Source organism: Podarcis filfolensis (genome assembly GCF_964270895.1).
Source record: "Podarcis filfolensis genome assembly, chromosome: 12".
Lineage (NCBI taxonomy): Eukaryota > Metazoa > Chordata > Lepidosauria > Squamata > Lacertidae > Podarcis > Podarcis filfolensis.
Window position 1 is genome coordinate 4,788,324 of NC_139614.1, and position 25,931 is coordinate 4,814,254.

General features: G+C 39.2%; 1 protein-coding gene across 1 annotated transcript in view; it reads right to left on the reverse strand.

Moving 5' to 3' along the window:
* Window positions 1-1,192: 1,192 nt before the first annotated feature.
* CDK13 (cyclin dependent kinase 13) overlaps window positions 1,193-25,931 on the reverse strand; it is a 36,873-nt gene continuing 12,134 nt past the window's right edge. Inside the window, exons 3-14 of the mRNA XM_083577566.1 lie at window positions 24,955-25,125; window positions 23,236-23,375; window positions 21,966-22,136; window positions 18,512-18,701; window positions 14,600-14,656; window positions 12,934-13,035; window positions 12,762-12,839; window positions 11,282-11,398; window positions 9,961-10,092; window positions 8,302-8,501; window positions 4,879-5,466; window positions 1,193-3,753 (exon numbers count right to left, since the gene is read on the reverse strand). Of these exons, the coding sequence (XP_083433692.1) occupies window positions 2,906-3,753; window positions 4,879-5,466; window positions 8,302-8,501; window positions 9,961-10,092; window positions 11,282-11,398; window positions 12,762-12,839; window positions 12,934-13,035; window positions 14,600-14,656; window positions 18,512-18,701; window positions 21,966-22,136; window positions 23,236-23,375; window positions 24,955-25,125 (2,794 nt within the window). The 3' untranslated portion in view covers window positions 1,193-2,905. The remainder of the gene's footprint in view (window positions 3,754-4,878; window positions 5,467-8,301; window positions 8,502-9,960; window positions 10,093-11,281; window positions 11,399-12,761; window positions 12,840-12,933; window positions 13,036-14,599; window positions 14,657-18,511; window positions 18,702-21,965; window positions 22,137-23,235; window positions 23,376-24,954; window positions 25,126-25,931) is intronic.

Genomic DNA, 25,931 nt, shown 5'->3' on the forward strand with positions numbered 1-25,931 from the left:
AAAATGCTCCCTAGTAATTTCTTACACAGAGGAATGCTTCCTTCCAGGTGCCAATGGATGTCTTGAATACTTACCTTCTGCACAGAGAAAGATGGCTTCCTTGTACTGAAAGCTTTGCCACTTGCTTTTGTTAGCAAGTGTGCTACAGAGTGCCATTTCACTTATCTTCTCTTAAGGTTTAGAAAATTGAAGAACTCTGAAAAAGGCAGTTGACCAGGTAGTTTACCACCCTCTTAGGTCAATCTATAAAGCTTCCCTTGTATGAAATTATATTTGACTTATTCCTGAAGACATATTGATGCATGTCAGAACTGAAATCCCCAAAGCACCTCTCTCTAGAGCGGAGTTTCCCAAACTTGGGTCTCCAACTGTTTTTGGAATACATTCCCACTGATCCTGCTAGCTAGGGATGATGGGAGTTGTAGTGTGACAACAGTTGGGAGACCCAAGTTTGGGAAACCCTGCTCTAGATTTTGTTTCCTTAATGAAGCAGATTCCATCAGATTTATGGAATATTCAAAAGAACATGCCAACATCAAGAAGCCGTTGAATCCTTGACTTGGAGAGGCTGGCCTTTGTCCATGTTTGCAGGATTTTGGGAGCAGCAGAACAGTTTGATTCAAACATGTATTTATAACAGGGCGGGGGAACCTATAGCCTTCCAAATGTTGAACTCCAGTTCCCGTTAGCTCAAGCCATTATGGCTTGTGGTTACAGATGATGGAAGTTGTAGTCCAGCAATATCCACAAGTCCAAATATTACCCAAGTTTTGAAACTTCCAATATAGATTCCCCTTTGGCTCTGTAGCATTAAGTGGGGTGGACAACATGTTCTAGGGAGCTTAAAAAGCCATGGGTTCTGCCTAGACTGGAGCCCCTTCTTTCTTCCACATGCCCAAAGGAAAGTATTGTCCAAGGCAGGACGCCACTTGGAATGGGCTCCAATGCAGCGCCAGAAATTACAATCAGAAAATGAAATCCAGAGAACTGGACCTGAACCAATCTTTATTTTCCTAGATTGTGCATAAATGGAAACTGTGGGAAGAGGTAGAATACTAATTAATTAAAAGTTTTAGCATAGCGCTATTGCTGTTTTTACTCACTTTTGAGCAGGCCTTTACTAAACTGATTTATTGAGGAAGATGTGTTCCAAACCCAGCATCTTCTATATGAAATGCGTCAACACAAGCTGTTAAGCTTAAGTATTTTCTTCCAGTTTAGCTGCTTTTATTTTCAGTCAGGATTCTCTAAACGATACTGCAGATGACCAATGTCATATTTACAGGGGAGTTCCAACAAATTTGACACCCTACAATGCAATATTCACTTAAGTCAAGAATTTGAAGCAGACAATGTTAGGTTTGCTTCTAAAAGATTCAAGTCACAGCTGACAAGACTACATTTGTAATTTTGTTCATAGAAACATTACATATTTAGAAAATAGCTACATGTGCACTAACTTATCAACTGGATAATCAGTTGGGAACTGTTTTTCCAATATGGTCATTTAAAAACATTTCAGTACACAGAAAGCCTAGCCAGTCTCCTGGCTGAGTCTCATTCTCACAGAACAATTTTATATTGCTGGAAATCATCATCTTTGGAGCCAGAATGGTACTTCCTTGAACCATCTTTTGCTTTTAGACTGAACGTGTGATGAAATTTCAAAACAGATTCAAATCAAGTAGCAAGTTAGTGGAATAGTTTAATACAGAATTGGTTGGCACAGTCCCAGTTTTCAAAAGTCTTAACTGCCTATTAATTTCATTGCATTAAATGCTGGTTATGTAACTCTGGTTACATTCTGCAGCAAATTATGTGGAAAAAAGCAGGTGTCAGTTTTCCAACACAAAACTAGTTATTGTTAATTTGATATAACAATATGCTATTCTGTTGTTTTTTTAATAAAAAGACTATTTTGAATAAAACAGGACACTAACTTTTATTTGGTAAAGGAATTAGAATAAGAGCTCTTACAGAAAATGGAAGGAAACCTACCTTTCTTCATTACTGTCCATACATTCTCAATTTTCTTCACTTAATTCATTAAGGGGATAGTTGTAATTTGGGAAAGAGCAAGTTTTTCTAATTTGACTTTTCTAACTGCTTGTAAGAATCCCATAAAGAATGCCATCTATTCCCCTTGTCCATAATTTACTCTGAATGTAGTGTAAATATTAAATATTTGTATCAAACTACAAAGTACCTTCTAACAGCCTTTTGAATTTAATGAAATGTTCTTCAGACCTTAAGCTTACATTGTTAAGGCACTTACCATTCAAGTAAAACAGTTTTTATACAAACGCTGGGAAGATGGACAGGATATTTTACTGGACGAATGACTTTGAAAGTAAATCAAATCGATGCCCAAATATGTATAAAACTGTTATATCAAGAAAGACTGTGTTTTATTGTCTGAAATGAGCACAAAGAACTCCTTCCACAGATAACACTGAAAGCAGTGCAAAGACTGACAGTGACTTTTTGACTAAAAGGTAGTTTTGTAAAAAGAAATACCAAATAAATCAGTGCCCTGCTTTGATTGTTGTAAAATTTTTACATAAAAGTTGGTCCAAACTTACAAAAAAAAGCACAAGTGTGTGCATAGTTCAGATCTGACAATGTGCCATAAAAAGCTGATGTCCCTAAATTTAGCATCGACTTAACTGCCAAAATATAAAATTTATAGCTAGAATTTGCAAAGATGTACAATCAATTATCTGGTTCTCAGAACAGCATGAATTGTAAGCAATTTCTTATTGTATGCAAGACCCTTTTCCACATAAAAATAAAGCTGTTGAATTAACATTATTCAAGTCTATTGGATTGCTGCTTTGAAATCACAGCTACGAAGTCTTTCCAGGTAAAAACGATGTGCCTGAGGGAAAAAGAAAGAAACAGATGCTCAATATGGCAATCCTCTGCCTCGTCCTCTGACACTTGATGTGCTAATGTGTCCCCTGTATCCTTGTGAATATCCAGGTCCTTGGGCAGGAGAAGTCCACGTTTGTCCATGCATGTGGCTAACACTGCCGGGGGGTTCTTGTAAATTACTTCCATAGCTATAGTTCTGTGTCTTTGAGGACAAGGAATGAGTACTTTCAGACCCTGTGCATGTGTCACCACTGTTACCCAGAACTGTGATGGGGCCATGGCTATATTCAAATCTATGGTCCTTATCACCACTAAATAGCATGGGACCAGTGTTGAGGTAAATGTCTCCATAACCAGTTACTGAGCTATGAAATGGTTCTGAAAAGGCAGGAGGCGGAGGGGCAGCACTAGAGTGAGATGAAGCAGTACTGTAGGTCTCCAAGGGTTGAACATCTGAATTTCCAATGAAGTTCCCCCTTTCTAGTGTCCCAGACGATCCACTTCCTATTCCATCACTACTGCTGTAATGAGCAGAGGAGAATGTAGATGACCCAAAACTATCCTTATAATCTGGACCTGCTACAAAAGAGTCTCTCGATTGGAAATCCATACTAGATGTTGCTGGTTTCTCCGTTGTTTGAGCCTGATGGTGAGCAAGCAGCTGTAGAAGAGCTGCTTTCACTCCAGCATGAGGATCCATCCCTGAAGAGCTACTAAGTGAAGACAGGTTTTGGTTCGCTGTCCGATAATCAAGATCTTCTTCAGTGACAGGTGGTGGTTCTGGTGGCTCAGGGGGGCGCTGGTCTGGGGGCAAGATGCGAGGTCGTTCCTCTGGCGTCTGGGGTCTCATCTCAGGTTGCCTGACCAAGTCCTCTTGTCCTAAATGGATTTTTAAAGAATTCAGAATGAGATCTGTAACCACAGATTGGTTCATCAAACAAGAAATTAAGAGTACGTTGTTGAATGTCTTAAGTTTGATCACAGAAAGACATAGATTTCCTACAGCATGTCAATCAGAGGCTGGAGAATTCTGTCATGCTGTAGTCACATTAAAATCAATGGGACTTAAGTTAAAGCCTCATTGATTCCATTGGAAATAAAGTATTACTTTGTCTGGAGCAAAGTACGTGACCTTCTCAAACACTGGAGCAAGAAAATGAATACCACGTAAGTTAAAGGGTTGGTTAGGTCTAGTCAAAGGTGACTATGGGTTGCAGCACTCATCTCACTTCAGGCTGAGGGAGCTGGTCTTTGTCCACAGACAGCTTTCTGGGTCATGTGGCCAGCATGACTAAACCGCTTCCGGTGCAATGGAACACTGTGACGGAAGCCAGAGCACACAGAAACGCTGTTTACCTTCCTGCCGCAGCACTACCTATTTATCTACTTGCACTGGTGTACTTTCGAACTGCTAGGCTGGCAGAAGCTGGGACAGGGCAACGGGAGCTCACCCCATGATGCGGATTGTGCCACCCATGTCCCATAAGCACATCTAATGAGTGAATATGAAACATTACTATAAGACTTTACTCTATTTTAATATACCCTCAATATTTGTATACCTTGCTATTCATGTGGCAGTGAATTTTGACTACACTGACTGGAACAGAACCAACTACACCCAGGCTAGTATCAAAAGATCTTTGCAGGCCAAAGAATTGTCAGGACATGTTTTGCTCGAATGAGCCACAGCCCCCCCATGCTGCATGCCAAACCATTTTTGAAAGTGAGGAGGGTGTCAAAAGCTTATGGAATAAGCCCCTATGCCATATTGCAAAGTAAAAAAAAACCCACTGTAAAAGTACAACTCCCTGGATTCCAGCCTCCGTTTGTAAAGGTTACATTGCCAGGCCCCAATTTTATGCTGTTATACTGCAATAATGAGCTTCTACTACAAGGGCCTATGTCAGACCATTTTCATTATAGAATACTGTACTATTTACCCATTTTTGACAGGAGTAGCAGCAGAAAAAACACATAACAAGTAAATACATTCTCTCCTACCTGCATGTGCATATAATGATTTGATAAGATGGGGATAAATGGATACTGGCGATTCTGCATCTTCCCAGGGGCCACCAGACACAGGCGTACTTGGTTCTGGAGGTTGCCTGGGATGTAATAGCATCTCATTTCCTGATCCATTCTCCTTTTCTTCTAACAGGTTTTCTTTTTGCTTCACTTGCTGAGTCTTTAGTAGCTGAGATAGCAAAACTGTGAACGCACTCTGCACAGCTGCTTGAGTGACCTCAGTGTCAACCTTTGCTTGGGTCAGTTGAGCTGGCTGCGCAGGAGGCAAAGAGGCTGCGGTTTGTTTTAAAGGCTCCTGGTCCGGTGAGAGAGGCAGTGGGAGCTGCTGGAGCTGCTGCTGCTGCTGCTGTTGCTGCTGCTCCTGCTCAGTCTGTTTTTCTCCTGCTTCCAAAATGCCAGCTGGAAGGTTTATTTTATTCAGCTGTTGCTCAGTCTCAGGATTCACCTTAATATTCAGCACTTGAGCAAATTGTGCCATGTTAATACTGGATTTAGACTGAAGCAGGTTTAGAAGAATGGCCACTTCATTTTGATTTAGTGGCTGACCACTGCCTCCTTTCACTGAAAACAAAACAAAAACAGGTGTTTAATATGACCATAGGTAAGGACCAAAGCAAAATTAATTGACAATGACTGTTCAGATGTTTACCTAAACCTTGGCTTAGAATATCGCAATGAGCATCCTATACGCTCTAGGGAGGAAGAGAATGAACGTTTCTGTAAATGGGCACAAGATGTTGGACATAACATTATGTTTGCTGACTGGGAACAGTTGTGGACCACAGGTATGAAATTTACGGCATGTAATGCCTTAAGAGAGAATATTATGAAAATGATATACAGTTGGTACATGACACCAGTCAAGCTTGCAAAAATCTATCATTTGCCCGATAATAAATGTTGGAAATGTAAAGAAAATGAAGGTACATTCTTTCACCTTTGGTGGACGTGCCCAAAGATTAAGGCTTTCTGGGAGATGATCTATAATGAAATGAAAAAGGTATTTAAATATACCTTCCTGAAGAAACCAGAGGCCTTCCTCCTGGGCATAGTCGGCGAATTGGTGTCAAAGAAGGATAGAACTTTTTTTATGTATGCTACAACAGCAGCAAGAATACTTATTGCAAAGTATTGGAAGACACAAGATTTACCCACCCTGGAAGAGTGGCAGGTGAAGGTGATGGACTATATGGAACTGGCGGAAATGACTGGCAGAATCCGAGACCAGGGAGAAGAAGATTGGAAGAAATTCAAAGACTATTTGCAGAAACATTGTAAAATTAATGAATGTTAAAATGATGCTGGATTGAAATTAAGTGGCCTTAGCAACAAGGATAATAAGAATATGTAAAAATGGATTATAACGGATGAAAACATACAGTTATAATGTGTTGAGATACAGAGTTAAGATAAATGAAAGAGGGTAAGGATTTGCTGAACAACCATGTGAACGGGAATACAAAAAAGGGAGGTGTGAGGAGGTCAGGGAAATAAGCAAACGAAATTTAAGATATGAAAAAATTGATTTGTTTTTAATTTTTTCTTTTTTTTAGGTATTTTGTATTTTTTTTCTATGTATTTTTGTATTTTTTGTATTTTTCTTCTTTTTCTTCTGTCCTTTTTTATTCTGTAATTCTCTGCTTTTTGTAAAACTTCAATAAATATCTTTTAAAAAAATGAGAATGAACGTTTCTGTTTTCCTTTTATATCCAAACTCACAGAACAGTAGTTGTTCTAAATTTTCACTTTCTTCCTATTATACCTGAAGCTCATAAATCAGATGCATATTTGCTTTCACCAGCACAGATGGATTTTTCAACAAGAAAAATTAAATGAATTTGTACATTACACTTTGGGAAAAGGTATTATCTCAGCAAAATGACCTCAAAATAAATTTTGGCATACAAAGAAAAACATGTTTGAATGGTTTTCTCTCACCATTTCCTAAACATTCCTAGTTGTCTGGTTGCAAAACCACACTTTCCTAACCTTTATGACCTTACCTCTTGTTCATCTTGCTGCGTCTACCTGTCACTGAACATAAAGGACACGAGGGCAGGAAATCATGGAATAGCCCAAAAAGGCTATGGTGGGTGGTTGAATGTACACACACAAATACATTCTCAAGGCAGAAGCTAAAAAAATTACTTGTTGCCACCAGGTGACTACGCAGAGCCAACCACCATTTTGTGTAAGCCCTCTTCTCTGCTAGAAGATAATATGCATATTCAGCATGATCTACACTCTGAGCCAGTGTGGAGTAATGGTTAGTGTCGGACCATGACCTGTGAGACCAGGGCCCGAAACCCTACTCAGCCATGAAGCTCCCTTGGGCCAGTCAGCATCTCTTAGGCTAAGCTACCTCACAGGGTTGTTGTGAGGATGAAATGAGGACCATGTACACCATCTTGAGCTCCTTGGAAGAAAAAGGTAGTACAGTGGTACCTCAGGTTAAGTACTTAATTCATTCTAGAGGTCCATTCTTAACCTGAAACTGCTCTTAACCTGAAGCACCACTTTAGCTAATGGGGCCTCTTGCTGCCGCCGCGCCGCCAGAGCACGATTTCTGTTCTCATCCTGAAGTAAAGTTCTTAACCTGAAGCACTTTTTCTGGGTTAGCGGAGTCTGTAACCTGAAGTGTCTGTAACCTGAAGCGTATGTAACCTGAGGTACCACTGTATATAAATGCAATAGATAAATACTCCAGTGGCAAAGAAGAGGGACGATAAATTCCTAAGGGATCAGCTCTCTGTGTCTGGCACAAAAATATGTCAATTATTATTCTCCTTTATGGGCTTCAACAATAAAAGGTAAGGTGAACAATCTTCCTTTCCTCTTGATTATTTTCAAGGCTGACTGGGCAAATCTGATAATGAAGCTAAGACATTAGATCAGAGGTTGGCAACCTGCAGCCCATGGGCCACAAGTGGCCCAAGAGGGTTGTTTAAACAGCCCATGAGCCACCCCTGAACCGAGCCGCCCGCTTGGCAAGCCCCCGCGCTAAACCCCGCACAGCGTGGAGCAGGGACTGGCTTCTGCGGTGCCGGAAATCGCATCTGTGCAGACGCGATCCAGCCCACAGACCGATCTCTGCAGGAGTGAACTGGCCCAGGCGAGGTAAACCTTGCCAACCCCTGCATTAGATGCAGACACATTAAAGGTATCTGGTGACAAGCAACTTCTATACAAAGGTGTCAGTTCCTGCAACATGTTCACATGAAGTCAATGGGACATACCCACATTTGTCTTACAACAGAAATATACTAAGCTGAATGTGACTGGTTTCTACAGGTTGCCTGTAGAAAAAACTGTTACAAAACCCTAAGTTAAATTTCATTGCCCTGCAGATTTGTTTGGGAAACTGTACATGAATTTAAACAATAAGAAATTACTGACCAAGTGCTATGTTAGAACTGCCTTGCATTTTCAGTTGAGAAGAGGTCTGCAGGCCTTGGGGTGTGTTGGCTCTGCTGTCATCCATTCCCAAGGACAAATCCTTCCTTGGAATTTTAGTTGCATCATCGGTCATGCCCATCTGCTTTTGCCTTCTGCGCTTCTTACTCCATAGCTCATGGCAATCCTGCCATAAAGGAAGGCTGTAAAAAATAAATAAATCATCACTTCAGAAAGGATCAGAACGTCTGATAAGACCTCATACCTGAAACAAAAACATCCAAGGGCTCTTGAACTTGTGGCACTGCTTTGCAGTGTCCTTCATTTCTTAACAAAAACCAGGAATAAAACTGTTCAACACAGGATAATACTTGCTGTTGAGGAGCTTTGCAGCAATAAGATACGAGGTATGAATTCCACCACTCAATAGCTATGTAAAGTATCTTGGTGCCAAGCTCAGCTGACCTTTCTCATTTAGGCAATTGTTTATGGTCATGTTCCTCATACATTAGATGTAGCCAAAATTATTTTAAGTTAACAAAAGGGGGGGGGCTGCCTGTACATTATCTTTTCAAGTTTTTTTCTTTTCTCCATCATGTGTGCAGAAGAAGCACACGGCCCCATTCACATGCAACAGTAAGCCATAGTCTGAATCTACTATGGCTTTCCTTGTACATATGAAGCATACTCATGTCAACTGCTCAAATCAAGCTCTCTTCACTCTACCTCAACGGAAACTGAGAAACAAACCACAGAGCAACAGGCTTTGTATTACATACAAACAAACACTTACAGTTTATTTCTACAAGGACTAAGCCAAGAACAAACCTTGGCTTCAAGAATGAACCTGCTTGTTCAAAGGAAGTCATAGGGTCCATCCCTCTCCCCCACAGAATAAAACGCAGGATTTAAACAAGTAAAACAGCAAACCAATAACTCTCCTTTCCCACAGAGACATTTATAAGCCTCTAGAATATTAATTAGCAGAAGGCCTGATTGAAGAGGAAATTATTCACCTGGCATCTAAAAATATATAATGAAAGCGTCAGGCAAACCTCCCTGGAAAGAGCATTCCACAAACAGGGAGCCACTACAGAAAAGGCCCATTCTCGTGTTGCCACCCTCCAGACCTCACGTGGAGGCAGCACAAGAAGAAGGGCCTCAGGTGATGAACACAGAGTCTGGGACGGTTTGTATCGGCAGAGGTGGTCCTTCAGGTATTGCAGTCTCAACTTATACGGGGGTTATGTTCTGGGGACAGTGTCTAAGGCCAAAATCACATATAGTCAAAACATACTCTCCCTGCACCTCCAAATGCTTGCCCAAAGTGTGTACAATGGCAGGTGAGATTGCCACTATTTCCCCCCCACACACACACACACACCGATACACACACCTTTGTTTTATTTTGATCAGCCAAGAGTGTTAACAAGTGAACTTGCACAAGTTAGATGCAGGTAAGTTGTGAGTCAACTGTATACCAAAGCTACCCTCCTTACTTGTAGAACCATTAAATGCTGGAACAGTATGCTCATAATGTATTTTATACACACACCCAGTTGCAGAAAAACTGAAAACGTGCATCACAGGACACCTTCTAGTAGAACTGAAGTATTAAAATCTTGTTTCCGTAGCAAATGAACTCTAGAGAGGGGTACTTACTCTGGTGGAGGCATCTTTGAAGGGTCCACATCTCTCAGAAATTCACACTGAAGTGCCTGTTCAGCTGTGCAGCGTTTGCTGGGATCCAAAGCAAGCATGTAATCAAAGAGATCTAGTGCAGCTGCGGGAATACTGTCAAGAAGATGAATAAAGTGATGTAATTTCTCATCAGAGTTCAATTTTGTGTGTTTTCAACCACCTCTTCTAACTTACTGGCTTGGTGAACTTAGTTTTATAATTTACTATACAATTAGGACTCCATGCTATAGACTTCAGGGCAAATTCAAGGCAATTTCCTTTGACAGCATAGGCTTATAATTTATTTCCATTTATATGCTGCTTTTCAGTGGCAGTTCCCAGATTTGCAGAAAAACAAAGAATGCAACTACAAAAACAGGACATTTCAAAGTTAACTGGGTTCAGAAGAGCAAATTCAAAGCATCTTAGAAATTTAACAAACTTAGGCACAACTGCAATTTACAGCACATAAGGTATAAGCACATGACCATATTTCATAAACATCAAAGCGGTTTACAAAAAGAATTCCTGTGTCTTCAACAGCATCAGGAGAGGCAGGTATTAAAACAGGTGTCACATTTCCAAACATGGAGATTGCAAAGAATTGGGACCACTAGAAAAAATGAATAAGCCTTAGATAGCATGTGAGGGTTCTCATGATTGTTTTCCACAATATAAACTAGATGTTGGGGATAAATGTTTTTGCCTAATTTTCTTAATATGTTAGGACCATTTTAAGCAGCGTGCCAATGGAGCCCACCTGTAGCATTCTATGTGCTTGCCATATCTCACCTTCGTCTGCTGTGTCAGCATGGAAAAGCTGGATAGCCCTGCTGGCTTATCCATTCAGCTGACACACAGTAACTAAAAGAACAGTTCAAAATTGAAGCCAGCTGAATGGAAAACCCTTTCTATCTATAACATCCTTGCTTTGGAAGTTACGGGGAGTTCCAAAGTAACTGAATAAAATGAAATTTTAAGAATCATTTCATAAGTTTTAAAAACATGCACATAATTTTTAAAAATCTCCCCTTGAGGAAAGGGGCACAAGTACCAGCTACCTGGCTAGAGTTAATGGATATATAGATTGATGGATCTGCACAGGCACAAACTCCATAGACTGGAGGGTAGAAACCATGAAAAAGAACAGACCAGCATTAACGATATTATGAACTGTACCAATTGCAGACGCATCAAGGGAATATTAAGAGCACAGTTTTAATAGCTTGACAAAACAGAAGGCAAATTCTGACTCAACGAAATCAATGAAGGAAAAAAACAGAATTAGTAGCTCATTCCTTACAAAGCAAATTCTTCTCTTAGTCTTCTACGATACTGCTTCTTTGGTTTCATGGTGTTGAAATATGCCAGTTTTATCACATCAGGCCATACTGCAGGACAAGGACTCCCACAGATGCGGCTGTATGAAAAACATTGAATGAATGCATGTAGATATTAATGTTAAAAAGTACGAGTAAAAAATACTGAATCAAAATGAGAATGTGATGACTATTTCACTTAGCCTGGAACCTTATAAACTTAAATAAAGCAACTGAAGAGAAATACAAAGATAATGAACTTGGCAGATAAGAATATCCCATGACGAAGAGACCATTTGGTTTTAGGCCTATTAAGGTGATGTGAAGAAGAGACTTGATGAAACTCAAAACACTGGTTATTATTAGCTAATGTTAACTGTACAGTTAAGTTATCCAAGTTGGAAACTGGTGAAATGGCAACTCTGGTTACTCACTGACTTTACATCAAGCTACTGCTTTTTAAAAGATAAACAGAGGAGCTGTTCTCTTCTACATATTTTCCCACTAGGCAAGTCAGTGAGGTTTCGTTCAAGGGTATGCGTGCTTAGGATCAAGGTACAAGAAGAAATACTTGGACACAGACTGATCTGTGCCATGCCCAATATATTTTGATGTAACAGAAGGTAAACAGAATTAGTGATAGGCTCATTCTTCTACAACACAGAAGAAAAAGGGAAATTTTCTAATAACCTAAATCATCTCAAGTATTCTTGCCCAGTTTTAGTACTACAAGATCTGCTAGCATAAGAGGAGCCAGTGGCCCACCTAGTCCAACTGTTCTCGCAGTTGGCCAGCCTGATGCGTCTGGGAAGCCCAAGTGTTATGACTAAGTTATCACACTGAAGGTGGTTCAGGTATTCATCATCATGTTAATGAAATGAATCAAATCCATTCTCAATGTTCAACAAAAGAGACAAGCAGCTATTTTAAGCTAGATAAAACAACAACAACAAAACATTATTTCATCTCTCACTTTTGGAACATGCTCTAGTGACATCTAGTGGCTCACTCTTTTGAGCACAGCTTTTATTTTATGAGTACTGTATCAAGAGGAAAAAGAAAATTGCCCTCTTACAGAGAGAGATCAATGTTCTTCCATATTTCGTAGTATTAGAAGTCAAGATTGAGAACTCCTCTGACTTGGGGACTCTAGGAAGGCCTAACGTAAGATGTTCTGTGGACAATAATTCATTTCGCTATTCAAAATGCAGCAAAGGCTAATATGACTACTGCTGCCACCACAAATAGCTAATTAACTCAGAAGATGCAGCAAAAAAAAGGACATCAGAAGGAAAAATAAATGTTACTTCTTCCTAACTATGCATCAGCCTATGCAAGAAAAAAAAACCCTCCCTTCCTGTGAAAGGACTTCAGTTTCACTCTTTTAAACAACACCAAGCTGCACATTTCACTGTGGGCTTCTGAGGGACTGTTACAGACCCAACATTATAAATGACAACTGACCTTATCAGCTCCAGCTGAGCAAGTTCCTGATTTGCTTGAAATATTGGTTTTTTAGTAAAAAGTTCACCCAGGATACATCTGGAGGAGAGGAGAAACAGACAGAACATTTTCTTCAATACCATTTTAACAAATTTGTTGTTGCAAAATATTCTGCTTCTATTAACAGCCTTACCCGCAGCTCCAGACATCAATGGCAGGTGTGTATCGTTCTTCTCCCAATAAAAGTTCAGGAGGACGGTACCATAAAGTGATAACTTTGTTGGTATATGGTCGACTGGAAAAGAAAACAAATTTGAATTTTCTCAAAAAATGAATTACTATGAGTAACTCAAAATACTGGGGTGGGGAGGGGGGATAAAACATCTCACAGTTCTCCTGATCCCACTCAGAAGCAGAAAAAAACCCTTAAAAAACAATGTGCTCATCACTAGAATCACAGGTTTCCTTTCACTATTTGTCTGCCTCAAAATAACCACAATTATTTTATTATCTTCTCAGTTCAGTTACGAACTATACAAGTCTTAATTCCCAAGCAATTCAAAACATAGAAGGAAACCTATCTTGAACTGGCTTGAAAACAAAACATTTTGAAGTTCATTGGCTCTGAATGGACTTTATAAGCATCCACCACCAGGTTAAGACCTCCATTTTATATCTATAAATACTATATGTCTACAGAAAATGGAGATTTCTTAATAAGATCCCTTATGCCCGTGCTACTTATTTGAAGAAAGCAATTTTAAAAGCATAGGCCCAATTCTCACAGAGGCAATAGTTATGTATCTGTATTTAAATATTCCACTTCAGGGTAGAATAGGGGGCTCACAGAATAGGTCTTCACAAAACATTCATAAGAACTAAGCCTGTTAAAAAGATTTAGCTGGCACCCTTCACTCAAACACTGCGTCGTGCACACTGCTGCAGGGCTGTTTGTTTTGTGTGGAGGATCATACAATTGCATGAGCACCCCACCCCACCTGCAGTCTAAATCAGGCTTCCTCAACCTCGGCCCTCCAGATGTTTTTGGCCTACAACTCCCATGATCCCTAGCTAGTAGGACCAGTGGTCAGGGATGACAGGAATTGTAGTCTCAAAACATCTGGAGGGCCGAGGTTGAGGAAGCCTGGTCTAAATGGTTACAGCACAGGTGAGGCTTTACTATGGTCATGAAGTTAAGGCCACTGAACTAATACAGGTACAGGCTTGAGAATCAGTAAACAGCATTATGGAACAACTCTCTCCATTTAGATTAAATAGGAATATATAATTTGCATTTTATTTTTCTCTTGAAGTGGTATTCTGAAAAGCTATACAATAATATTTTAAACAAGCCAAAATTAACAATAAGTAACATAATTGTGTGATGTAATTTAAATACGAGTGGAATAATATTATATTCCAAACATAAGTATATCCATTTAAATAAGGTATACACAGCAAATCAGACCTAACCTAACAAACTGAGATTTTTATAGACTATAAACTATAAAAAAGCTTAAGAATTTAATTCAAGAGTCTTTAATTCAAATGATATAAAACCATATAAATAAGCAAAATGGGTTAAAGCCATGGAAAATAACTAGGGCTGCCATATTTTGAAAAGCAAAAAACAGAACATATTTGCCAACTTCTACTTTTAACTATGGTTCGCTATTAGGACACTACTCGTGAAAGAGAGGACGTGTCCTGGAAAAAGAGGACACATTTCAACCCTATAACTATTTTCTGCTACTTTTATTACCAAACTTTCTGAAACGCTTCACCTGGCTTTTAAAATTTGCTTATGAGGAATTTCTCAAAACACTGACATGTACCTTTGGACTTAGTATTAGACTTACCTCTCCTCAGAGCTATACAGCCGAGCAAGCCCAAAATCTGCAAGCTTGATCTGCCCTCTAGTGGAAAGAATAAAGATTTTACGCAATTTTTAAATATCTAAACAAAGGGTGTGAGGAAATGAAATCAGAAAAAAATATAAATCCCTGCATGAAAAAAAGAATTTGTAGCAAATGTTAATGCTTATGAACTAAAACTTAGTGTATGTATCACAATAGATAGAAATACTTAAAGAACCTACTTAAAGTTCCAAATGGCTAAGTTGGTTAGTTTTCCATACAATATTATTAATATTATGAAACAACTTTCATGTTATGACAGCAAGACCCTTGGTAAAAACCCTCAGATGGGTCATTTTAAGTTTTATAACATGGTGGGTTGTTTACATACCACTTTCCAGCTTGCATACCCAAAGTGGTATACTGTATAGTTAAAACAATATATAATGCAGGTAAATGATGTAATAGAAACAAAAAATTACAGAACAACAGTGCAGCAGTAATAGAGATAAACCCCAAGTAAGCCACCTATTTATTTCCTTCCCAACTGCAACAGCAACTCTCTGGGGTCTTACAAGCAGTGGGTCCTGTTCCTGCCCCCTCTACTTCACATGCAGTGAGATTGATATTATTTTATGTATATACCTACCACTTAAGAGATGTTTTAAAAATTAAGCTATAAAACTTTCCTAAATAAAAATAAACTTTGCATACACAGAAGACCCACTGACCTAGCTCTATGGGCATATCCCATTATGTGCAGAAATGGTGCTTTGTGTGAACAGAGAAAATACAGTGGTACCTCGGGTTAAGAACTTAATTCGTTCTGGAGGTCCGTTCTTAACCTTTAGCTACCACTTTAGCTAATGGGGCCTCCTGCTGCTGCCACCACGCAATTTCTGTTCTCATCCTGAAGCAAAGTTCTTAACCCGAGGTACTATTTCTGGGTGAGAGGAGTCTGTAACCTGAAGCGTATGTAACCCAAGGTACCACTGTAGTTCCACTATTCTGCATTCAAATGCTTAAGATTGTGCACATGCAGAAACATGCTTCTGTTACTGTAGTGGACTGATAGCATGTCAGGTATTATGCACATAGAGCATTCCACAAATGGGGAGCCACTACAGAAAAGGCCCATTCTCGTGTTGCCACTCTCTGGACCTCACATGGAGGCAGCTCGTGAAGAAGGGCCTTAGATAATGAACAAAGAGTCCAGGATGGTTTATATGGGGAGAGACGGTCCTTCGGGTATTGCGGTCCTAAGCCATTAAAGGCTTTATAGGTCAAAACCCGCACTCTGAATTGGGCCTGGAAGCTAATTGGCAGCCAGTGCGGTCAGGTCCACATTTCCTGTTTCACATGGTCTTGCAGATGCCTGCAGCTGGGAAGCCTGCACACATGGCCTCTTTTATTGACCATTCTGGGTCGCACAACCACTGCCATAGTGTCGTTTCTCCTGGCAGATCAAGAGGCGCAGATGACTGCAAAGGTTGCAAGGTTTCTAGCTGGGGCAATCAGAATACAGTGGTGCCTCGCAAGACGAAATTAATCTGTTCCGCGACTCTCTTCGTCTTGCGGTTTTTTCATCTTGCGAAGCACGGCTATTAGCGGCTTAGCGGCTATTAACGGCTTAGCGGCTTTAAGAAAAAGGAAACAAACTCGCAAGAACTCACAAGACGTTTCGTCTTGCGAAGCAAGCCCATAGGGAAAATCGTCTTGCGGAACGACTCAAAAAACGGAAAACTCTTTCGTCTTGCGCGTTTTTCGTCTTGCGAGGTACCACTGTAAGGTCCACTATTTGACTGCTGATTCAGAACCCTAAACTGTGTTTTATATAACCGACTTTTATTTTGTTCTGTGTATATCGCAGTGCTTTTTGTTGCTATGGCCGACGGCTGATGCAAATAAAGTTTCATTCATTAATTCATTCATGGCACCAAGGCAATATCACTATTTGTTCCCAGCAACCATATTGTACATGGAACTCACTATATAGTTGAGGAAACAACTGTAAAACTCTTTGAGGGAGTAAGGAAGAGAAATATCTAAGCAACCATTGCATGTATAGCTCACTGCTTTCATCCAGGAGTTGGGAACCTACAGCCTGCAGGTCCAATTTGGCCCAGCACAAGTCCCATTTAGTCCACAAGGCTGTTTTCCCCAAACCATACCCACTTGCCCAACACCCCACATCAGATGGTTCCAGTTTCCCCATGGGAAATTTGATCCCACAGCCAATCCCTGCAGAAAGAAGGTTTGAAGTTACCTCCCACCAGCACCATTAAAGACTATTTCCAAGACCTGTTTGATGCTTTGAAATCCGGAAGATCCTCGCCTGATAGCACTGTGATGCCAGGCAATTGGTCAACCAGTTAAATTTGGCCAGCGGAAAAGGGAAAGTAAATATTCCATATCAGATTCCTTGCCCCAGGTTTAATCCACGTATCTTGTTTGAATACCCAAAGGTATCCATCCAACTTACTACTAAAATATTCATATGCCAAAAAAAGTTTATCCACCACTGCCTGTCCTGTCTTTCCAGATCCTTTCTGCAGAAACTCAAGCTTAAAGATGAACCAGCTCATTTGAAACGCCTTACAGCTAATGATAATTACAAAATACCTAAAAACATAATCCTGCCAAGACTTCCTAGTCTTATAATAATTTCATTTTTATATACCCAATACAATTTAAAATGCCCGAACATGGCAAGACAATAACTTCATCTGCCAATACGTAATACTGCAACAGTAAAATGTATTAGTCAGGGGAGATTAATTGGGGAATAGGTGACTTGATGGCAACTATACAGTGAGTAAAGGACTCCATTTATATTTTCAGTTTATTTTTGGTATATTGATTTCCTTGCCATTGTACATTTGTTTGTAAATTTTCCTGATGCATTAAGTATTGGCATCCAATGAAATTGTTTTGCCATTATTAGGGCATGTATAAAGTGAAGTCAAAGGAATAATAAACCTTTGCAAGATTCTGCTTTTAGGTATTTTGTAATTTTATATTTGCTTTTAAGGAACTTTAGCTCTCCAAATTAGAAGCCTATTTTCTTACAGACTTGAGTGGCAGGCCTTTCCAGGTGAACCAATGATTCAGTCTTTATATAAGCCTGATACCTGTGAGTATTCTAACAAGATAAGCAGTTGCATTTATTTATTTCATAAAATTTATACACTGTTTGACTGTAAAAAAACAAACAAACCTCAAAGTGCTTTACCAAAAAGATAAAAACAATCAAATTATCAATAACAACAACAACAATTTAACATTTTCAAAAAAATAAAGTAACAACAGACTAAAACTCAGATTAACTTTCTAAACATTTAGGTAGGCTTGTCTAAACTAATATGTTTTTAGTAGCGGCCAAAAAGGGCACACTAAATGTGGATTAAACTATATGGATTAAACTATGAAGTTCATACAATTAAAAGTGCTATTAAAATGCAACAACGTTTCTTATAATAACCTGAGTCTAGACTGAATTGTTTGTTGTTAGGTGTCTTTGGAGAAAGTGTGTATTGTAGTGTCTAAAGAAGCTCTCAGCAGCTTTAAAAGAAGTGTGTCACCAGTGCAAATAAAATCCAATTGCAGCATAAGCCATGTATTAGTAAAAATAAAAGTCTTGAAGCACCATCTGCCAGGGATGTTTTAGTTGCAATTCTTCACTACAGGGGGCTGAACCTGATGTCCCTTGGGGTCCCTTACAACTCTATTATTCTATGATTCTACCTTGAAGACAAACACATTTATTATGACATAAACTTTGGTGGATGACTGTCATCAGCCTATTCATCATCAGACTATTAGCAAGCTCTTTATCAACCTGTGTTAATGCAAGTTATGATTTATCAAGACATTTTTGCATTTCTAATATCTGTGTATACAAAACTGAATGAATACCTGTTGTTTAGTAAGATGTTGGAGCATTTAATATCTCTGTGCAAGAAATTCTTCTTGTGACAATAATCCAAGCCTTCCATCAACTGCCTCATGAATGATTTAATATGACTCTCATCAAAATGAACCAAGCCAGATTCTAGGAGTCCCATCAGGTCATGATCCATATATTCAAACACAAGGTAAAAAGCACCTGCAGGGAAATTTAATTTTTTTTCATGTTTAGTTTAATTTTTGAAGACAACTATTGATTCCATGCACTAAAATGAGATTTGTTCAGTTCACTACTTTGACATATGTTGCCAAGATGCTGTAACGTAAGTAAGCATATCTTTCTTAAACATATTTCTGGAGAGGGAGGGATTTTACAAACCTATTCAGGACACTATTCTACATCTCAAGTCGGAATACCAATCTTTACCTCTGCACCTATTTTCATGGGAGTTGGAGGAGAGCAATTGCAAAGATATATTGTATACAAAACTCTTATCTGCTTTGATAATGGAGATTACAGGCATGGATGTTAGAATGACGCTCACAACAAAATTCTACATTTTGAGTCTGGTCCCATCTAAACTCCTGTACCCATTTCCAAGGGACCTGTGGTTTGATATCCTGATTTGTTTTCACACACAAAAATTGTTAGAATAAATCACAGTTCTCCAGGTTCACCCATCATAGAAAACTGGTTAGTTCTAAAGAAGGTTTTTATCTCCTCATCGCATATGCAAAAGCTCATACAGGTCTTTTTCCACAATGCTAAGCTATCTTCTATTTCAACAAGGCCATATTATAAGCCATACTGAGGGCTCCATCAGCGTTGTGGCAAGATAAAATCTCCCTGAGATACTGGAAAAGTGCTGCCAGCCAGTGTAGACAATACTGAGGTAGTTGGGTCAATGGTCTCTCTATAAGGCAGTTTCCTATGCTCCAAGATATTGTGTTGTATCTTTATATGACGCTTTCCATCTTGCTGGAAATGCAATGGGAAACTGCAAAAACACTCCAAGGTCTAGTATTATTGCAAGTCAGCTAACATTCAAATGTATTCTTTTTTTCCATTGTAAAACGAATCAAGATCCAACCAATAAAAACATATGGAGTTAAACTGAATATAAATCCCAAAAACCTTTACTGAAATATGTTTTTTCCTCAAGAATCTCAATTTACGTTTGATATGCTTCCACAACTATTTAACAGCGTGTATATAACCTCATGAACTCACTGCTTAAGGTTATCCACCTGCTAAAATAAAAGATGAAGCCATTTCATGATTACTGTACTTCGTCTAACTCCAGTCACTTATATTCACAGTTCTACAGAATAAAAGCTGAAGAAACGCCTCTTAATGACCAGTCAGTTACACTGAATTCTCCAATCGCTAACAGACTTCCCATTAGTTCTGAGACAGCCAAGTAAAGCAACTCATGTACAATGAGAACAGAGAAGGAACTCTGCAGTGAAGCATCCTCTGATAGCTGCATGACTAGCACTCGGGTTGCTAGCACTCAAACAAACAAAAAAGTTCATGAAGACTACATTTGATTCACAGGACAAAGACTGTAAATCCTTTCAAGAACAAATCTGCAGGATACGGTAACCTTTGCCTTTAGCCTTATGGTTTCACATGACTGCAAACTGATTAGACTAACGTGAATCCATACTTTTTTAAGTCGTTATCTCTTCAATGCTTTCTGGATCGTGTTTCTGAAGCAGCTTTTTACCATTTTGACAAATCTTTCATTAAAAAAAAAAAAGTTCAAGTACTACATATTTTCCCAACCTGAACAAACTAATTGTTACATAAACAAAATAAAGTGTTTCCACTCAGCCTACTTTACCTAACCATTATCTGCACAAGAGGGGGTGGATACAGAAACCCTCTTACCACAGCCCAGACCATTAAAAGCCACTGAAACTTTTCAGCCCAAATCACAAAGTCAAAGACTGAGAAGATCAAATTTACCTAGTGCAACTCTCCATTGCAACCATCTGTCTGCCACATGCCACCCTAACTGAGATAGACTAGTGTGCCCTGAGCAAAGAGCAAGTGCACTGCAGACAGAGGATTGAATGCCAAAGAACTGACACAGCCAAGTTCTAGCCACATGCTTAAGGAAAATTCGCAGAAAATTTCTCAACATCCCTCTAACTCCCAAAATGACAATCAAACAAGGAACCATTTCAAAGATTTACTAGACACAAAAATAGCTTTTTAAAACAAAAGAGGAACCAAAGTAATGATCTGAGTGAGTTCAGATCACAACTTGGCTAAAACGTTGACCCTACTTGCTAATCCTCTAATACAGCCTTCTCTAACCATGTGTCCTCCGTGTGGTCTGGACTACACTTCCTATCAACCCCAGCCAGCAGGATCAATGGTCAGAGATGACAGGAAGTGTAGACCAAAACATCTGAAGGGCACCAGGATGGAGAAAGCTGTTCTAATGGTATTTTCCCAAGAGGAAAGCAAATTGGCAGTGGAGCACAGACTGGGAGGGAAGGGGAGGTATAGAAATGGGGGTTATAAAAAAGGAGGGAGGTGGCATGGGAATGAGGGTGAAGGTGAAAACAGGGCTACTAATGTGGCTGCAGAATAGGAGGAAGCGGCTTCCTAATTGGGCGGAAGGTGCAAAGAGGGCTTAGTAGTTCCAATGTGTGTGAATGTGCAAGAAGCTACCATGGGGTGGATGGTGTACAAGGAGGAGGAGACATGAATATGGGAGTGAAGGTGCAAAGCTGGTGCAAAGTGGGCCTGCAGAACAGAAGAAAGAAGTGGCTTAAAAATGGCACTGGGAAGGTGAAAAGGGAGCTTCGGAGGAGTTGTGTGGCGTGGGAAGGGAAAGCTCTAGTGGGTTAACATGGGGGATTCTTAAGTGAGAAAAGTTTCTACACCCCTTGAAAAAAATGCCCTTGGTGATTTTTGTTTAGTGCTGGGATTTTGTTTTGCCGCATGTCCCAGAAGTTATTATATAGGGCTGCCATATGTCTGGGATTTCAAGGGCAGAAGTGACCTCTGGGGGGTGTTTCCAAAGGCAGTGCTTTGTCCTGGATCTTAGAGAAGTCAACCGAAAAATCACAACAACTTTCAGGGTTTCTCCTTTTTGAAATATGGCAATCCTATACTATAATAATTGCATTACCTGTGATTTTGTTGTATTTGTGGGTATTCACTTTCCTAGAAATCTTTACAGCTCAGAAAAGGGGGATAAATATATTTTAGCAAGGTATGTATTTTTGTAATGCCAATTCAATGAGAAAAATTGAATAGTATATAGGATGCTATTATCTTGCTCATATTAATGTGGGCAAAGGCTTATAGCATGTCTCTTCAAAAGAAACCATGTATACATATGAAGAAGTGTGCAAGTTACATTACAGCTCAATAAATGCTCATGCTACTCTCAAATAAGGTGCATTCAAATCAGGACTTTTAACACAACAGTAGTCTACATACCTTTGTCTTTCTTAAAATCCAAAGCATCTTCCTTATCTGTTACTATTTCCTTCATGTTGATTATGCTTTGGTGAGTAAGTTGTCGAAGAATCTTAATTTCTCGAATAGCTGTAATTGGAAAGCCTTCCTTCTCATTATCCAACCGTACCTTCTTCAGTGCCACCATTTCCCCTATAAAATAATGTTTTTATTCTATAATGATGTAATTGCATTCAATTCAGAATTTCCTGTGGCTGTTTGTATAATGTGAGACTATCAGGTATCTTATAAAACTGAAACAGAAATTTACTGCATAGAAAATGAAAATGAGTATATTTAAGCAGATTCAGTATGCAAATCTCTATGCAAATAAAACAAGTTAAAACTGCTTCTACTACCACAATGTCACTTTCTCATTTCCTTTTAACATGCATGACAGCAATCTCTGCTACAAACCACTATGCAAGGCATCACTCAGAGAAGATGTTCCGCATATGCTTTTCTGTATGGATGTGATCCCCCAAATCCCATTTCAAAGACCATTTCATTTTGCCCACTTAAGTTGATCCAGCAGTCGGAAGAACCTGCTTGTGGCTATGGAGCACAAGGCCCATTACAAAAGCTTAGAATGAAAGGTCTGTACAAACATTATGGTGTAAATTCAAATTTCACCTCCAGATCACATGTGGTCCATCAACTCCAGCATTCTGCAACTCCACAGCAAGGTAGCAATACATTTATTCCACAAATATCAGAGATTGGGAGACACTCAATGTTTGTGTGGGAACGTCACCTTACATAATAAGACTTCCCCTTACTCTATTCATCCCTTTGTCCCCCCAACCCCAGCTGCGCTGGACTGTTCCCCAACCCTTCAGAGAACATTTGGATACAGCTGGATGTCACACGTTTCTTTTAGCACTAGTATTATTTACCCAACTTTCTATTCCTCCTCCTGTCTCAATAAGCACTTGAAGTCCATAACTGACCCTTTTCCCATTCAATACTTCTGCATTGAATATTTGCACTTGGGTGCCACATGCTCAATTCCACACATTTTACTATATCCATGGACTAAGCCACACACTGGAAGAAGTGTGAAGAGTCACAGCTTCTTGAACGTTTCTTAAGGGCTTGTAGCCTAAACACACAATCATCTCAAGTACTGTCTTGCAGCTGTGGAGAATAATTGCATAATATATGCTCAGGAACTTGACAAAGACAGAAAACATGTTGTGGTGATCACACTCAAAGTCAGCTATTTCTATGTGAATTGATTTTGAAAGCTTACCTGTATCTTTATCTCTTGCTTTGTAAACTTGCCCGTAAGTTCCTTCTCCAATAATGCCAATGATATCAAATTTATCAACACAGCGTTTCCCCCAGTCAATTTCTTTTTGCTTTGTTTCACCATGGCGTGGTCCACATATCCTAGCAGACAGTAAAATGCAATTTGAGTGCCTTTCCATATCTATATAATAATATTGTGTAGATGTGTTTTTGGTTTTTTTAAAAGATTTTACTGATTGTGTTTATTGTAATCAGTTTTAGTATTTCTGTTATGTTTATAAGTCACTTTGAGCCATTTCCATGAGTAATATGTATAATAATTATAAAAAAGAAAATATTAATAAAAATTCTCCTTAGAGTATCTGCTATTTTGTGCATACTATGACTTCAGCATTTATTTTCAGTCTAAACAAATGCTGCCATTAACCACAACTGTCATTTGCAATTTCTTTTAAACCCCTATGACTGTTCCATGTATCCCCGAGGGTGTTGTTTTGCATTTACTGCTGATACTGAGCAAATTTTCAAAAACATTCTAATACAAAACAGGGATAATCTGTTTTCTGGGAAACCTAAAAAGAAACTCAGGATGCAATATCTTTCTTTCCGTAGAAAAATAGAGAAATGAAAGGATACATGATCTTAACCTGTACCAGTCAAATGCAGGTGTGGGTGGGTGTTTTAAATCCCAATATGACTTGTTAAATTGTTTCATTACCCATTTCAGATATTTCAATCTCTATTCCTACATCCAGGTCCTGCTATCCATCTGCTTGTTATCCTCAAATTTACTTGTCCAAATACAAAGAATTGTGCCCAAACCTCACTACACACACGGCTCATTCAGATATCGAAACAGCCAGAGTTTGCCTACTTCCTTACTTGTTCGTGCTTTGCTGGTCAGCAGCTGCCATTTTCAGGCAGAAACCATGGAGAGGTGGGGGGGGGGTTAGAGTTTGGACAAATCAGGGAGCAGGGGAAATGGGACAAATCAGCTTTTCCTTTGCCTCTCTTTTGCTAGCTGGTTGCAGCCATTTTAGGAAGAAGCCATGGCAGGAGAGGGGAAGAGACATTAGAAATGTTCTCATAAGAATCAATGGAAATCGTGGACTTGTTATGCAAATGCTTGCCTAACAAACGATTTCCAGGGAATGCACTGTGTTCAGGTAAGCAGGACCTGCATGTATTTCAAACTTCTTGTTACTCAGAAATCAGACGCTTTAATAAATTTACTGGATGAAGAAAACAGCATGCTATAATCTGATATTTCAGCAAGCCACTCGAAACATTTATGATATGGGTGGGATGAGGCATACTGAAGATTAAATATATGTTTAAGGCATATATTTCTGCCTATAGATCCAGGTGCAAAATGGTGACAAAGCTTTGTTATATTGGTATAATGAAATGGCAGCACACAACTGGTAGAAATGAAAGAAGGCTGTTCCATTAGCTGTATTTACAATCTGCCAGTGCATCTAGACTGGCAGTTTTAAAAGTACATGCAATCACAATTATGCTAACCTACTCCAGTTTTAGCTCCTTTTACTTCCTAAAACGAGTAAAATATTAAAAAGAAGCCTTAACAGAATCCTACGAATACTACTATGAGTAAGCTACCAGCATTTCCTATATTCAATAGCTCAAACAGAGATTTTAAAGTGATACGCTATGGAAGTGAAATACATGTATTATAGAAAAAGAAAAACTTTGTGCATACTTCGGTCTCTTTTTAAGATGTGGCTGCACTGGTGTTTTTTTCTCTTCTGGACTTCTGGATAAATCATCTCCTCCAGGCAACTCAGGTGGCAGTGGCAGATCTTCCAGCAAGTGACGCAATTTCTTCTCCACTTCTTTCTTAACAGCTTTCACAGATATGCTCCCTTGAAAACTAGAGAAATATAGACAAACCTTTGGTAGCTTCCTATTTCAAAATCCGATGCCAGAAATCTAAGTCAGTTTTCCATAGTACAGCCTTCTCTAGATTTACATTTTGAAGAGCATTAATTTTGAATATGTGAAGATATAAGAAACTGGAAATCAAATTTGCAAATATGTTAATAATATTAATAATCTATTAATATTATACTAGAATTTGAGGCTAGAGCATTTGCCTAATCATTCAGAAATTTAAATAACAGGCATTTTTCAACACAACTCTGACATATAGGGAGCTCCAGCTAATTTGGGTATTATCTGTTACATGTTCACCTGGCACTATATTAAGATTTATTTTTCTGAAACTTATTTGACTATTACACTCCCCATAGCAGGGGTGTAATTAGACCCACCCGGTCTCTCCATTTGAGCTGTGAGGCCATTTCTACCAAGCCATGCCCACCCACCCTCCAGCCAATGCCATATAGGACATCAGGTATGAGCAGGTAAGGACAGGACTTGGCCAAAATGATGTCGATCACCTGGTCTACAGTGTCTGCAAAGACCTTTTAAAACATCAGGGCAAGATAGCACTCTGAGAGGATTTCTGAAGACCCCTGCAGGCTGGAAAGGTCACCCAACATAACTGTGATGCCAGGTGGCTGACAGGCGGGTAGGGGAATCCATCAGGCTAGAAAGGTTCCTCAGCCCTGCCCCATAGCATATGAGAACCCATTTCTGCAGTGTCTACCTACATGATGTATATAGGACAGATTAAGACTGGCTGTTATGGAGGGTTCTCAAACAAAATTCCAGTTT